General features: G+C 36.7%; 1 protein-coding gene across 7 annotated transcripts in view; it reads left to right on the top strand.

The window, feature by feature from the left end:
• ALS2 (alsin Rho guanine nucleotide exchange factor ALS2) overlaps nt 1-13,149 on the top strand; it is a 74,108-nt gene that overhangs the window by 14,414 nt on the left and 46,545 nt on the right. For all 7 annotated transcript variants that reach the window (XM_074340147.2, XM_019726815.3, XM_019726817.3 and 4 more), the window contains 4 exons: nt 944-1,022; nt 2,433-2,587; nt 6,441-7,378; nt 10,183-10,540. In XM_074340147.2, coding sequence (XP_074196248.2) covers nt 1,003-1,022; nt 2,433-2,587; nt 6,441-7,378; nt 10,183-10,540 — 1,471 coding nt within the window. In that variant the 5' untranslated portion in view covers nt 944-1,002. The remainder of the gene's footprint in view (nt 1-943; nt 1,023-2,432; nt 2,588-6,440; nt 7,379-10,182; nt 10,541-13,149) is intronic.

Here is a 13,149-nt window from a genome sequence, read left to right as displayed (position 1 = left end):
GATCTTACATCACTCCTGCCGGGACGGGCTGTTTTCAGAGCAGTGACCATGCCGTATCTTCCTGCAGAAAAAAATCATAAATTTGGCCCCAGTATTTTTATGGTTCATACAAATAAAACCTCATTGCCTTTATTTCCATGAGTTTTGATGCCCTTAAATATGTGACTTTCGTAGTTGAATTGCATTGAGCATTTCTGTCTGTTTATTTCTCTTTATTAAACATTGAGTTTCTGAACTGATAGGTCATGATGTTTGTACCATCATTTTCATACAGCTCTTTTCTCTTTAGTGGTTGATTTTAAAACATATTTTAAAATTCAAACCTCTCTTTCAGCCCTTTGGATTATGGTTTTGAATTAAGGTTTATTTGGGGAAAATACTGCTGGTTCCAATAAGTGGAAAACTTTGTATTTTAATGATATAATATTTTGTGTGCGTTACTGAAAAATGTAAATTCAAACTACTTGAATTTGATACCTTACTGAAGAGATTTTAGAAATTCTTTCTTACTTAATTGGTATTTAAATATTCACGTGTTCCAGAAGCATTTAAAAAGTAATCTTAATGTTTATGAAATGAATACTTAACACATTGAGTTTTTCAGATTCAAAACTGCCTTCTTTATAATAAAAAATAAACCAAACAAATCTGTTGCCTGACCAAGTACAGCATAATTGTAGCTAGTCTTTTCTTCCCTTGACATTACATTTGACAGTCAACAGGCATTTTTATAAGCTCAGTGGGAAGGCTCAGTCTAGATATTCCATTCTGGAAGCCAGGATATGAAATAGTTTACATAGTTCCAGTGCATATTTATTGCCCAGTGAATGTGCACTTGTTAGAGGGCTGCCCTTTTTTTTTTTTTTTTTCCTTCCATCTGTGGGATAAAATAGCAAAGTATTCTTTCACTGCTCTTTGTGCTTACCTGTGTTTTGACATTTAGGTCATTAAATACTTTTGCAAAAAGGAAATGATTTGGTGATGGAGTGCTCCCACTGACCGATGGACTCAAAGAAGAGAAGGTAAAACCATTTCTTCTTTCTCCTCTATCCTTCTAGGAAAACACAACAAACAATTCCATGTATGTGTAGCCTCTCTTCACTTTAATTTTCTTGATGATTGTTTAGCAGAAATAGTGACTTTTGTGTTGATTGGTAAAGAGAGAAAGATACTGAAATAAAGCTGATTAGTGATAAGCTTTGCTGCTAGTTCCTATCTTATGCTTATAAAAGTTAACAAAAGTCTTCATCATTTTAAAGGTTTTGAAGCCATTTTTCTCACAAATAATTTCCAGTTTTCAGAAATAGCCTTATTAATTGTAATCCTCTTCTATCCTTGAAAACTTGTCATGGATGTTATTTTAAAAGGAAGATTAAGGTTGTGGCTTCCCTTCCGTGAAACCAGGGTCATGCCTATTTACAATTTAGAGAAATATTATTTAACAAAAGTAGAGAAATTCCTAGCTATTATGAAATAAGATTTAAAAAGCTTCTGGTCATTAAAGTATTGGCATCGGTGTTCTAGAAAAAAAGAGTATGAAAAAAATGTACAATCAGTGGTGACACATAGGAAAACTTAGTATAAAGCAATCCCAGGAGATCTTAATATACCCTTTTCTTAGAAGGGGAGGCAGTTGGAATATGGTCGTTTTATACAGCTGTGTGTTTTGTGTTCTTTGAACCACGGTCATAAGATGGATAGAATTCTTTAGCTAGAATGTGAGTAAAGCTTGAAGGATTTTGCTGGTACCTGTTATAAATTTGGTTCTTAAAATTTTAAATAGCAATTATACAGTTTAAACTCAGTATAAAGTGAAATACGGATCCTTATTCCTTCTTTCTTATCAAATACTTTTTGCCACATTATAAATTAAAATTGTACGGTGCGGCCAGTTGGCTCAGTTGGTTAGATCACTGTGCTCATAACACCAAGGTCACTGGTTCGATTCCCACATGGGCCAGTGAGCTGTGCCCTCCACAGCTAGACTGGAAACGACTTGGAGCTGATGGATCCTGGAAAAACACACTGTTCCCCAATATTCCCCAATAAAAACTTAAAAAAAAATTAAAATTGTAAAATAAGACTTCAACTTGGGACATGTTTTAATTTTAATATCTAAACAAGGAGTTAATGTATTGAGTAATTAGAATCTTGAAATTTTATGCTACTAAATCATAAAACTTCAAAATATAGCCCAGCTTTTGTTTGCTTCTTAGATAAAATAATTTCTGGGTTTAGATTATCCTCAAGCCTTTAATATAACTAGTTGTTTTATCTCTAACTCCTGTGTCATAACCAAAGCCTAGTTAAATTATCAGTGTGCTAATTCCCTGTGTGCTGGGAAAAGGTACAAATCTCATGAAAATATTAAGAACAAAAGATACAGCCCTGAATTTCAGGAACACTTAAGTGATTTTTCTTGATATTTGTAGCTCAACAGAGGCAGAAGGATCCAAAGAAAGAGGCCTGGTCCATATCTGGAAGGCAGGATCCTGTTCTGTAACACCAGAGAGATTGCCAGGCTGGGGAGGAAAGACTGTTCTTCAGGCGGCCCTTGGCGTGAAACATGGAGTTCTTCTGACTGAAGGTATTGAAAACAATGGCTTAACAAAAACTAACTGAAACTGACATAATGCCCGAGTGTATAAGAGCAGGTAAAAGAGTTATTGGATACCAGGTGTTCTTAATGAACTTTGCTGGAGCTTATACTCTTTTTGTTTACAAAATATGTTCTTACTCCCTTTATCAGAAATCAGATTAGTTCTTAAATTTAAGATATACCAAAACTAGAATAAAAGGGGGAATTATAGTTTTTAAATTTTATAGCAATAAGTACATGAAAAACTAACTTTTTTGAAAGATTACCTATTCAGAGACTCTTTTGCTATTCGTTAAACCTTCTTTGTTCATTAAAATGTATCAGAATAACAATGCTAATAATAGCTAATGTTTATCATTAAACAATTATAGGTGTTATCCACTGCACTAAGGACTTGATATGTATTATTTCTTTGAGTCTCCACAGCCACCTTATGAGGTAGCTACTATTATTATCCCCACTTCACAGATGAGGAAGCTGAAGGTCAGGTTAAATAATTTCTCTAAGCATACATGTCTGTTAGAGTGTCAGAGTTAGGATGGGAACCCAGAGAGTGTGATTTCAAAGCCTGCTTTTTAAGCCACTTGGTTATATCCTGTCTCAGTACAGTTTTCTGAGGTATAAATAGCAGCTCATCAGAACATGTAATAAAATCTATAAATCTATAAAAGATAGAAACATAGGCTATAATTTATGTAGAGAGCTACCTCTAATTTTTGTGGCAGTTTACCAGCTCAATCATGGCAAATTTGATTTGGGCCAGGACTGCCATCAACTTCACTAATTTATAAATTTCTGCTCTGTATGCATTTATTAAGTATTCACTAATGCTTTGCTGTTTTCCTCGTAGAAACTGGGAAGACAAATTCTAGGAAATTAAGCTTAAATATGACCTTGGTGGTTTTATGGGGTTAACTTGGATTTCACTTTATTATTACATAACTTTTATTATAATAATATGTAACAATACATTATTATATTAGGCCAGAATTTGGAAAAAGACTTATTTTAAAAATGTGAACTATATTCAGTGCATGCCTTTGGGTTTAAAATATGTAGTTCTCAAGCATATATAAGTGGAATTTTGTTATTGTTTTATTAGCCCTTCTGTAGTATATTTAGGAACCTTTATGAACATAACTATCTTTAAACATCTAGAATCATACCTAAAAGGCTGGGAAACTGAGGGAAACTTTTAAAAAGTATATAGCTTATCAGTGTTCATGTTTAAGTTTCACTATTCTGGTTTTTATCACTGTTCTGGTTTTAGTGTCAAAGTCACAAAAAAATCTCATCTCACACAAGTGTGTAGTACTTTGAAATGGAAAAAAGTTCTCCAGTGCTTTTTTAGACGAGAAAATGGTACTGATTGAATGCTAAGAATTTTCAAGCTTCATTGTCTCTATTTAATTTGACCATTAGCTCATAATTCAATGAGGATACTTCATTGATTCACTATTTTTGAGGTACTCCAGGTTAATCAAAGGGGGGGGTGTCTAAATATCCATTTCTTTGCAGTATTGCTCTCTCTAGTGGAATAATGTCAATTGAAAGAGTTGATGAGCTGTTGCAAATGTATATTGCTATATCACTTGGGAAGAAAGTTTTAACGATTTTAACCAGTGAGCTTATTTTCTCAATACTCTTTATCCAGACGAAATTCCCTAATAAAAGTTTGTATCTTCCTTCCAGCCGCTATTGTGTTCTTCCTTATATACATGGTATGGGGACTTAATTTAAATATATAAATATATCTGCCATGTATAATAGATCAAAGATAAAGTATGTATTTCTTTTTCGTCATCAACTCAATTGCTGCTTTGTGGGGGGAAAATAGTGCTTATTTCTTCATTCTGTATGTAGAAATTCTTATTGCAAAAGACAGTGACTTAAATCTGCATAACAATCTTATCCTTGTTTACTGTACTTTTCCTGGTAACTTCCATAACTGACTCCCCTCCACCCCAGCATCTTTTGGCTTCAGCTGAGGGTGATTTGAAAGTGGTGGATTCAGCCATTTTGGTGAGTTACTCAGTTTTCCTGAGTTTCTCCCATGTGTACAGGAGGTATACGTGTTATTAAATTTTTGTTTGTTTTTCTCCTATTAATCTGTCTTTTGTTACAGGGATGTCTCAAAAGAACCCAGAAGGGGAGAGGGAAAAATATTTTTCCTTCCCTACAGAACAGTAGACTATATGCCATATAGCCTAGGTGTGTAGTAGGCTATACCACCTAGGTTTGTGTAAGGGCACTCTATGGTGTTCGCACAATGACAAAATCGCCTAACAATGCATTTCTCAGAATGTATTCTTTTTTCTTTTTTCTTTTTTTTAAAGATTTTATTGGGGAAGGGGAACAGGACCTTACTGGGGAACAGTGTATACCTCCAGGACCTTCTTTTTTCCAAGTCAAGTTGTTGTCCTTTCAATCTCAGCTGTGGAGGGTGCCGTTCAGCTTCAAGTTGTTGAACTTTCAGTCTTAGTTGTGGAGGGTGCAGCCCAGCCCCAGGTCCAGTTGCCTTTGCTAGTTGCAGGGGGCGCAGCCCACCATCCCCTGCAGGAGTCGAACTGGCAACCCTGTGGTTGAGAGGACGCGCTCCAACCAACTGAGCCATCCGGGAGCTCAGCAGCAGCTCAGCTCAAGGTGCCATGTTCAATCTTAGTTGCAGGGGGCGCAGCCCACCATCCCCTGCGGGAGTCGAACTGGCAACCCTGTGGTTGAGAGGACGCACTCCAACCAACTGAGCCATCCGGGAGCTCAGCAGCAGCTCAGCTCAAGGTGCCGTGTTCAATCTTAGTTGCAGGGGGCGCTGCCCACCATCCCTTGCGGGACTCGAGGAATCGAACCAGCAAGCTTGCGGTTGAGAGCCCACTGGCCTGTGTGGGAATCAAACTGGCAGCCCTCGGAGTTAGGAGCACGGAGCTCCAACCACCTGAGCCACTGGGCTGGCCCTCAGAATGTATTCTGGTTATAAGTAGTTCATGACTGTATTTTATATATAACATTTAAAAATTATACATAATATGGTACATATCATGAAGATAGCCACATCTTGTTAATAGTGGTAATTTCTGTACAACCTAGAGGTATAATGCTAATTTCCTTTTTTTTTTTTTTTTTAAGTTTTTTATTGGGGATATTGGGGAACAGTATGTTTCTCCAGGGCCCATCAGCTCTAAGTCGTTGTCCGTTAATCTAGTTGTGGAGAGCTCAGCTCAGCTCAACTCCAAGTCCAGTCGCCATTTTCAATCTTAGTTGCAGGCGGTGCAGCCCAGTATCCCATGCGAGAATTGAACCAGCAACCTTGTTGTTAAGAGCTCGCGCTCTAACCAACTGAGCCATCCGGCCGCCCCTGAAAGCTAATTTCTTAATTTTGGCCAAAATGAATCTCTAATATTTTTGTGCCATTGCATAAATTTTCTGCTTCTCTGACTTATTCAGTAGTAGCGAATGTTGTAGATATTAGCAGTGTGTCATTTTATCTTGTCATGATCGTTTCGTCTTTGAATGCTTGGAATCTGCTTCTGTAATAGCCTACAATAGTAGCCATTAGTAGTGGATCGCTGCTAGAGTTTTTAGGATGAGGCTGAAAGAAAGGAACAATACCTCCTGCAAACTGTAGAAGTTCTCACTATATTTCAGAATGTTAAAAGATGTTATTTATTAAAAGATGAATAAGTTTGGAATATTATATGCTTGAACCAAATCTCTGCACTGTGCTTTCGAAAAAATAAAAAACAACAATCCTATTTTGTTAAACCTAGAGGGGATTCAAAGTTTTCTGATAAAATTTCTAGTTAATTTCACAAACTGCTTTTTTTTCTTTTTTTAAAATTTTCAGATGGTGCGGTCTACAGCTTTGGGACTCTTCCCTGGAGAAGTGAACCAGCAGAGATTTGTCCGAGTACTCCCATTCTAGAAAATGCCCTGGTTGGGCAATATGTTGTTACTGTGGCAGCGGGGAGTTTTCACAGTGGAGCAGTGACAGAAAGTGGCGTAGCATACATGTGGGGAGAGAACTCTGCTGGCCAGTGTGCAGTAGCTAACCAGCAGTATGTTCCAGAACCTAATCCTGTCAGCATTTCTGATTCTGAGACCAGTCCTTTGTTAGCAGTCAAGATTTTGCAGTTGGCTTGTGGCGAGGAGCATACTCTGGCATTGTCCATAAGCAGAGAGATTTGGTCATGGGGTACTGGTTGTCAGCTGGGTCTCATTACTACTACCTTCCCAGTGACAAAGCCACAGAAGGTGGAACATCTTGCTGGGCGTGTAGTGCTACAGGTTGCCTGTGGTGCGTTCCACAGCTTAGCCCTTGTACAATGTCTCCCTTCCCAAGATCTGAAGCCAGTCCCTGAAAGGTGCAACCAGTGCAGCCAGCTCTTAATTACTATGACTGACAAAGAAGATCATGTGATTATATCAGACAGTCATTGTTGCCCGTTAGGTGTGACCCTGTCAGAATCCCAGGCAGAAAACCAGGCCAACACTGCCATCAGCCCCTCCACTGAAACCCTTGACAGCCAGGGAGAAGTATTTGAAAACACTCTTGTAGAAAATGATCTGCCTGTAGCTACCAAAATGAACGCTGCAAATGTTCAGACCACAAGTAGCGATGCCATTCCCTCCCAACGAGAGGACGTGAAAGCAGCTGAAATGTCTTCTGCCGGAAATATACCATGCTATCCTGACACTCAGGCAGTAAATGAATATGTGCAGAAACTGTCAGATCACTCAATAAGAGAGAACTCAGAGAACGATGAAAAGCCAAAGCCATCTCAGGTACCTGCTAAATTTTTTAATACAAAGCTATTTCTGGGGTTGAACCATCTGAGTTTTTCTTTAGAAACTTGAAAATGCCTACGGCTTGATAGCACTTTTTATTTTTTGAATTTGACTATAAATCTCTCTCATCATCTAAACCTAGATAAGGAAAAACCTGGATTAATTCAAAATTATTCTTTAGTTTCAAATTCTGGCCCTTTATGATGTTGAAAGATGCCATGCTGTGCTTGTTTTTTAAGTAGCAAAATCCCATTTGTTTTTTCCCCTAGTATTTTCTCACCATGACTAATGTACTGAATTTGGTGTGCCCTTCAGTAGTTTAACCTAATATAACTATATATTCACAAAGATTCCTCTGACCTGTGTTTGTACATTCTTCAGGTTCTGTAGAGAAAAGCCCATTCTTTTTTTATCAGAAAGGTTGCTATATGTGGTGGACCCTTCAATTGTAGGCAGACTAAAAAAAACCTTACTGGCATTACATATTGTTCAAATTTTTTTCAGTTATACCTGTGGTCCTTACTGGAAGGACCTTTTTGGAAGGGTAGTGGTGGTGAATATTTTCTTCATCTTATTTAAACTACTCTCATTATGAAAGCTTATTTCCCTGCTTAAAATTAATTGTTCTAAAGGGATAATCGGTTTTTCACTCTTAGGGTAAGCCTTTTAATTTTGCTTTACCAAAACTCTAAGCTAAGAAAACAAAAATGTCTAATCGTAAAAAGGGGTGTTTTTTCAGGTTATTGAAATGACATAGCCTTTTGATTCTTTATTCTTGTTGTTTACTATATCAGAATGAAAACATAGCGTAGAGGTGTTTTTAAAAACAGTTTTTATTTCACAGTCTTTTCACAGAACCTTGTGGATATTTGATTTTTTTAAAAAATTAAGAATAAGCCATTTGGAGGAAGGTATTATAAAAGTATAAACAAAACAATAATAATTTAACAGGAATGCATGTAGACAATTTCTAGACTTGTACATGTTATAAAAGTTTGACTTTGACTTTTTAAAAGTCATTTCTCTAATTAAATTGAAGTTAGCAGTTTATTGTATACAGTTTATTTGATTACTAGATTATCACCATTGCAATTGCATTTTTCTTTGGACTTGTTTTCTTAAACATTTAATGTTTTTGTTACCTATGCTAGTTTTGGCAATGTGTGTTTATATAAATTTAATTCAATTTTGAAATAGTGTCTCAATCATACAGCTAATTCATTAGGAATTTATGTGGCTTAGGACAAGTTTTTTCTCTTCTGGCCAGATATAACTGAAAGGGTATCTTACTTTTGTGAAATAAACCCAACTGTTTGGCAATGTAGCCTATATCTCACTATTGAATTTTATTATTGGTGGACTGGAACTCCTAAAATTATGTCTTTCATCAGAATTGCTAACTATGTATTTTTGTTTTGTTTATTTTATGTATTGTTAAATGTAATTAAGTAGAAGAGCCAGTTAGAACAATAGTTTAAAGTTTATATAAAGTAGAGTTTTGTGATTTTTTTTTTTACCTAATGGTAAGAGCCCCCTAAAATAGTCTCCTCTAAATACCATCGCTGCTTCTATTACCAGCCTTTGTAAACAAAGGGTGGAAATAATGATGCTAGTTCTTCTGAACAAGTTATCATGGGGACTGTATCACCAAGTAAATTATAAACTTTGTATTTGTCTTTTGTTTTACGCGGTGTATTGATTTTGTTGAATATTTTAATTAAAGATACTTGTACAGAAATGGCTTTTCTGAATTCTGTATTTAATTCAACAAATGTTTTGAGTACCTACTACTACATGTCATGCACTATACTAGTCAACAGGGGGGTTGGTTTTTAGTTTAGGATAAATTTAGGAATGTATATACGAGTATACCCTTTGGGACCTTGGGGTAGTATATGAAGCAAATTGTTTATTGTGACCTATGCTGGTAAGCCAAAAGCTTTTTGTGTATGTGTTTAGTAGATACATTTAATGACTTTCCTTTTTAGTAAACAATGATGCTTAATAGCTCAAAATAAATGTCAATTGATTTTTCACTAAAATATTAGAAAACTTATTTTGACTCTCTAAAACAGCAATGAATAACACTAAGAACATTGGTTCCAAATGTTTAATTATTAACCTCCCACATTTACTCTCTATGTTAGCAAGAGCAAAGGTAATCCTTCAGTTTACCTAGCCCTTGGGTCATGGAAAATAACTCACTGAGGAGACAGTAAAGGATTTGAACATAAGAGTATAATTTAGGGGCTGACAGGCAGAGGTATAACTTATTTTTCTACCTATAAATGCTATATGTAAATTTCCATTTATAAAACATTTTAGGAAAAGCCTTTTTTCAGAAATAATTTTTTTCTGATTTTTCTTGGTAGCATTCTGTGTAAATTTTCCTAAAAGGGATCAATAATAAAACTTTCATCTTTTCAACCTTCTATCCAGAGCTGTCACAGTGCATTTCATATTAAAGACTGTGTTTTTTCATACCTCTTTTCTCCTCTCCCCTTTTACTGTGCTTAATTTAATAAAAGAAACTGGGGTGTATTATTAAACACCATGGAAATATACAACGCTCAAACAAAAAGACGTACTTTTGACAAGGAGCTGTGTTTTGTGTACTCGCTGCCATACAGTGTGTTAAATCCATGATCAAGAAGACTTATCTTTAAGTTGGCGATAAAGAGACCTTTGTTTTAGAGACTTCTATTTGTAAACAGTGATAGATGTTAAACCATATTTTATTGATTACTTTTTGTATAAGGGATTGTGTTTTTTATATGCTTTTCTATGTGTATATATTTCAGCCTCTTACGGAAGAAGCAATTCCTAATCTTCACAGCCCACCAACCACGAGCACCTCAGCGCTCAACAGCCTTGTGGTTTCTTGTGCATCTGCCGTTGGTGTGAGAGTGGCTGCTACATATGAAGCTGGGGCCTTGTCTCTTAAGAAAGTTATGAACTTTTACAGTACAGCCCCTTGTGAAACTGGAGCTCAGGCAGGGAGTACTTCCATAGGCCCAGAAGGTCTGAAAGATAGCAGAGAAGAACAGGTTAAACAGGAGTCAATGCAAGGAAAGAAAAGTTCAAGTCTTGTGGATATCAGAGAAGAAGAATCAGAGGGAGGCAGCCGAAGACTCTCCCTCCCTGGATTGTTGTCACAAGGTAAGGAAATAGCCAGGTTTTGTGAGTTGACTTTTGCTGACTCCAAAATGCTCCTGACATCAGTCACGTGCTATATGGTAATGAATTAGCTTTCCTAATTGCTGAAGCTGACATAATTCAAATGTCAAAATGTGTTTAATTTTGGTCATCATAGGTGGTTTTAAAAGTTAGTTAGGTATGTTTCTGTCTGCTTTAGAAATAACTTTAGAAAGTAACTTTTTCATGATGACCGCTTGTCACGCGGGGTGGCCTGTGGGGTCTCTGCTCCTGCTCCCCACATAAGAATGCAGGATGTGGTGAGGCCAAAAAGGAACTCCCACGGAGCCATAGGTAAGGGAGTCATACCGCTATAGTCTCACTGAAGGCTGGATTCACATGACGTGCGACCTGCTGTCTGCTTTTCTGCCAACCGACTGAATCTCTCGATTCTCCTCGACTCCCAATGTAGCCGCGGCAGTTATATTAGTGGCCAATGGCTCAGTGGTTACAGCTGACAGCCAACTAGCCACAGCTGACGGCCATCTACTACCCGAGCCAGCACCCCTCCACGAGAGGCCGAGAGCCTGGAAACTGTTCTCTGGGGCTCTGTCCCCACACCGCTTTTGCTTATGAACTTATTATGAGTCTTTTTTTATTGTTCTGGAGTATAGCAATAGCCTCCCTTATTTCCTAGTTGGGGCCTATCCTATACTCCAGATACAAGAAGTTGCAGATGTGACCATTGGGTAAGTGAGGAGTTACAGTACTTGTCTTGGAAGTAGAGATAATTTTAAGCTTCAATAAGAGAAAACTTCATTTTCTGAAACCATCAGCAGCAATAAATCTTAGAATATGAAGAATATTACACAGTTGGTTCTTGTACATTTCTCAATCAGTTGAGGAATCTCAGTCATCTAGACTTCCGCGTCTCTGAATGTGTTCTGCAGACCTTCGACTTCAGCAGCATCTGGGAATTTGTTAGAAATGCAGGGTATCAGGCTCACTCCAAACCTAATGGATCAGAACATGCATTATAACAAGATCCCCAAGGTGATTAGTGTGCGCTTTCAAGTTTGAGGATTAGACCAGGAGTTTGCAAACTTTCTCTGTAAAGAGCTAACGAGAAATATTCTATGATTTGCAGGCCATATAGTCTCTGTTACAGCTGTTCAACGCTGCTGTTGTTGCTTAAGAGCATCAGAGATAATACATTTTAATGAGCAAGGCTCTATTCCAATAAAACTTGATTTACAAAAACAAGCAATGGGCTGTATTTGACCCACTGGCTATAAACCATTTTGTGCAAAGCTCTAAACTTAGGAATCCTAGACTGTAATAAAATGTACCTTTTCAGCTCTGCCCCTGTTCCCTACACTTGTTCTACTTACTCATTGTACTTTCTTGTGCCACTGAGCACTTCTGTTATCTTGCCTCCTGATTTTCATTGTTGCTAGATTTTCATCTGTGCAAATGAAACCCCGAGTCCTGATTGATTTGACTGTGTGTTTATAAAGAAAGCCCAACGCATTGTATTAAGTCTGAAGGAGAATCTCGTGTGAAAGTTTTCTTAAATGTCTTCTAGCGTTTTTAGTATAAGCATATTTGAGATCTCTTTGAACCACAAATGTGGAATATTGACTTTTATCATGTCATTAGACCCTATGAAATCTGCAGTCCTACTAACAGATGTATTTCCTTAGGTTAAATTTCCCTTAGTAACCTAAAGTATCTTCAGAAAAAAAATTTACATGTACTCTTTTTCCCTCTCTCTTTTAAAATTACCTGGAATACATGTTTGAGGAAACTTCACTTAAATTTATTTGAGTTTCTCTATATACAAATGGACAGTGTACTTACCAGGAAAGGTGTTCATCATACCAGTGATGGTCACTTTTTGTGACTCCCAAGTTAATGACCAAGTGATTAAGTCTACACTTGGTGACATTTAATGATTTTCTTCGAAACATATCCTCTCACCAAATTGGTGTACATAGTGTTATATACCTTTGTTACAATTTTGAACGTGTAAAAGATGAAAACATTCTTCTTTAAAAGATTAAGTTCTCTATACAATAATTTGAAGCAGGCAAAATGCAAAAGCTTTTTTAGTACTTCCCATTTATAATCTTTTTCCCACCTTAGATACTTCTAAATTTTAGATTTAAATAAGTTATTTATTACAATATTTATAATATATTTGAACTTAGACCTTGTCTTGGAAAGGCTTCACTTTTCATGCTGCTTTGAAAAGGGAAAAATATTTGTCAGCCTTAGTGTAGTACTTTGTTAAGCATATTCTTTAGAATATAAGTTCCACAGAGTGTCACACAGACGTCCTGTATAACTTAAGTGTTATACAGAAAAGAATTCTGTGGCCAAATGTTTGGGAGCTGGGTAAGCCAAATTTAAACAATTTTTAATTGCAGGACTTTCAGCTCCTTTAGCATGCTCAAGTCTGTGTGAATCTCTACAGGGCAGGTAGCCGGAGGAGAGAATGTAGTAGGCAGCATTTGCCAAACTCATTTGACCAGTAAATCTCCATTTTGCAGAGAACCTATACAATATGTTTCATAAAACCATGTTATTGTATTTCTTTGAAAATCAACAGTTTATCAAAATATCTTTTTCCC

Source organism: Rhinolophus sinicus, chromosome 17 (assembly GCF_057876585.1).
Source record: "Rhinolophus sinicus isolate RSI-liver-muscle chromosome 17, RSI-T2T, whole genome shotgun sequence".
Classification (NCBI taxonomy): Eukaryota; Metazoa; Chordata; class Mammalia; order Chiroptera; family Rhinolophidae; genus Rhinolophus; species Rhinolophus sinicus.
This window is presented reverse-complemented; position numbering and strand designations above follow the sequence as displayed.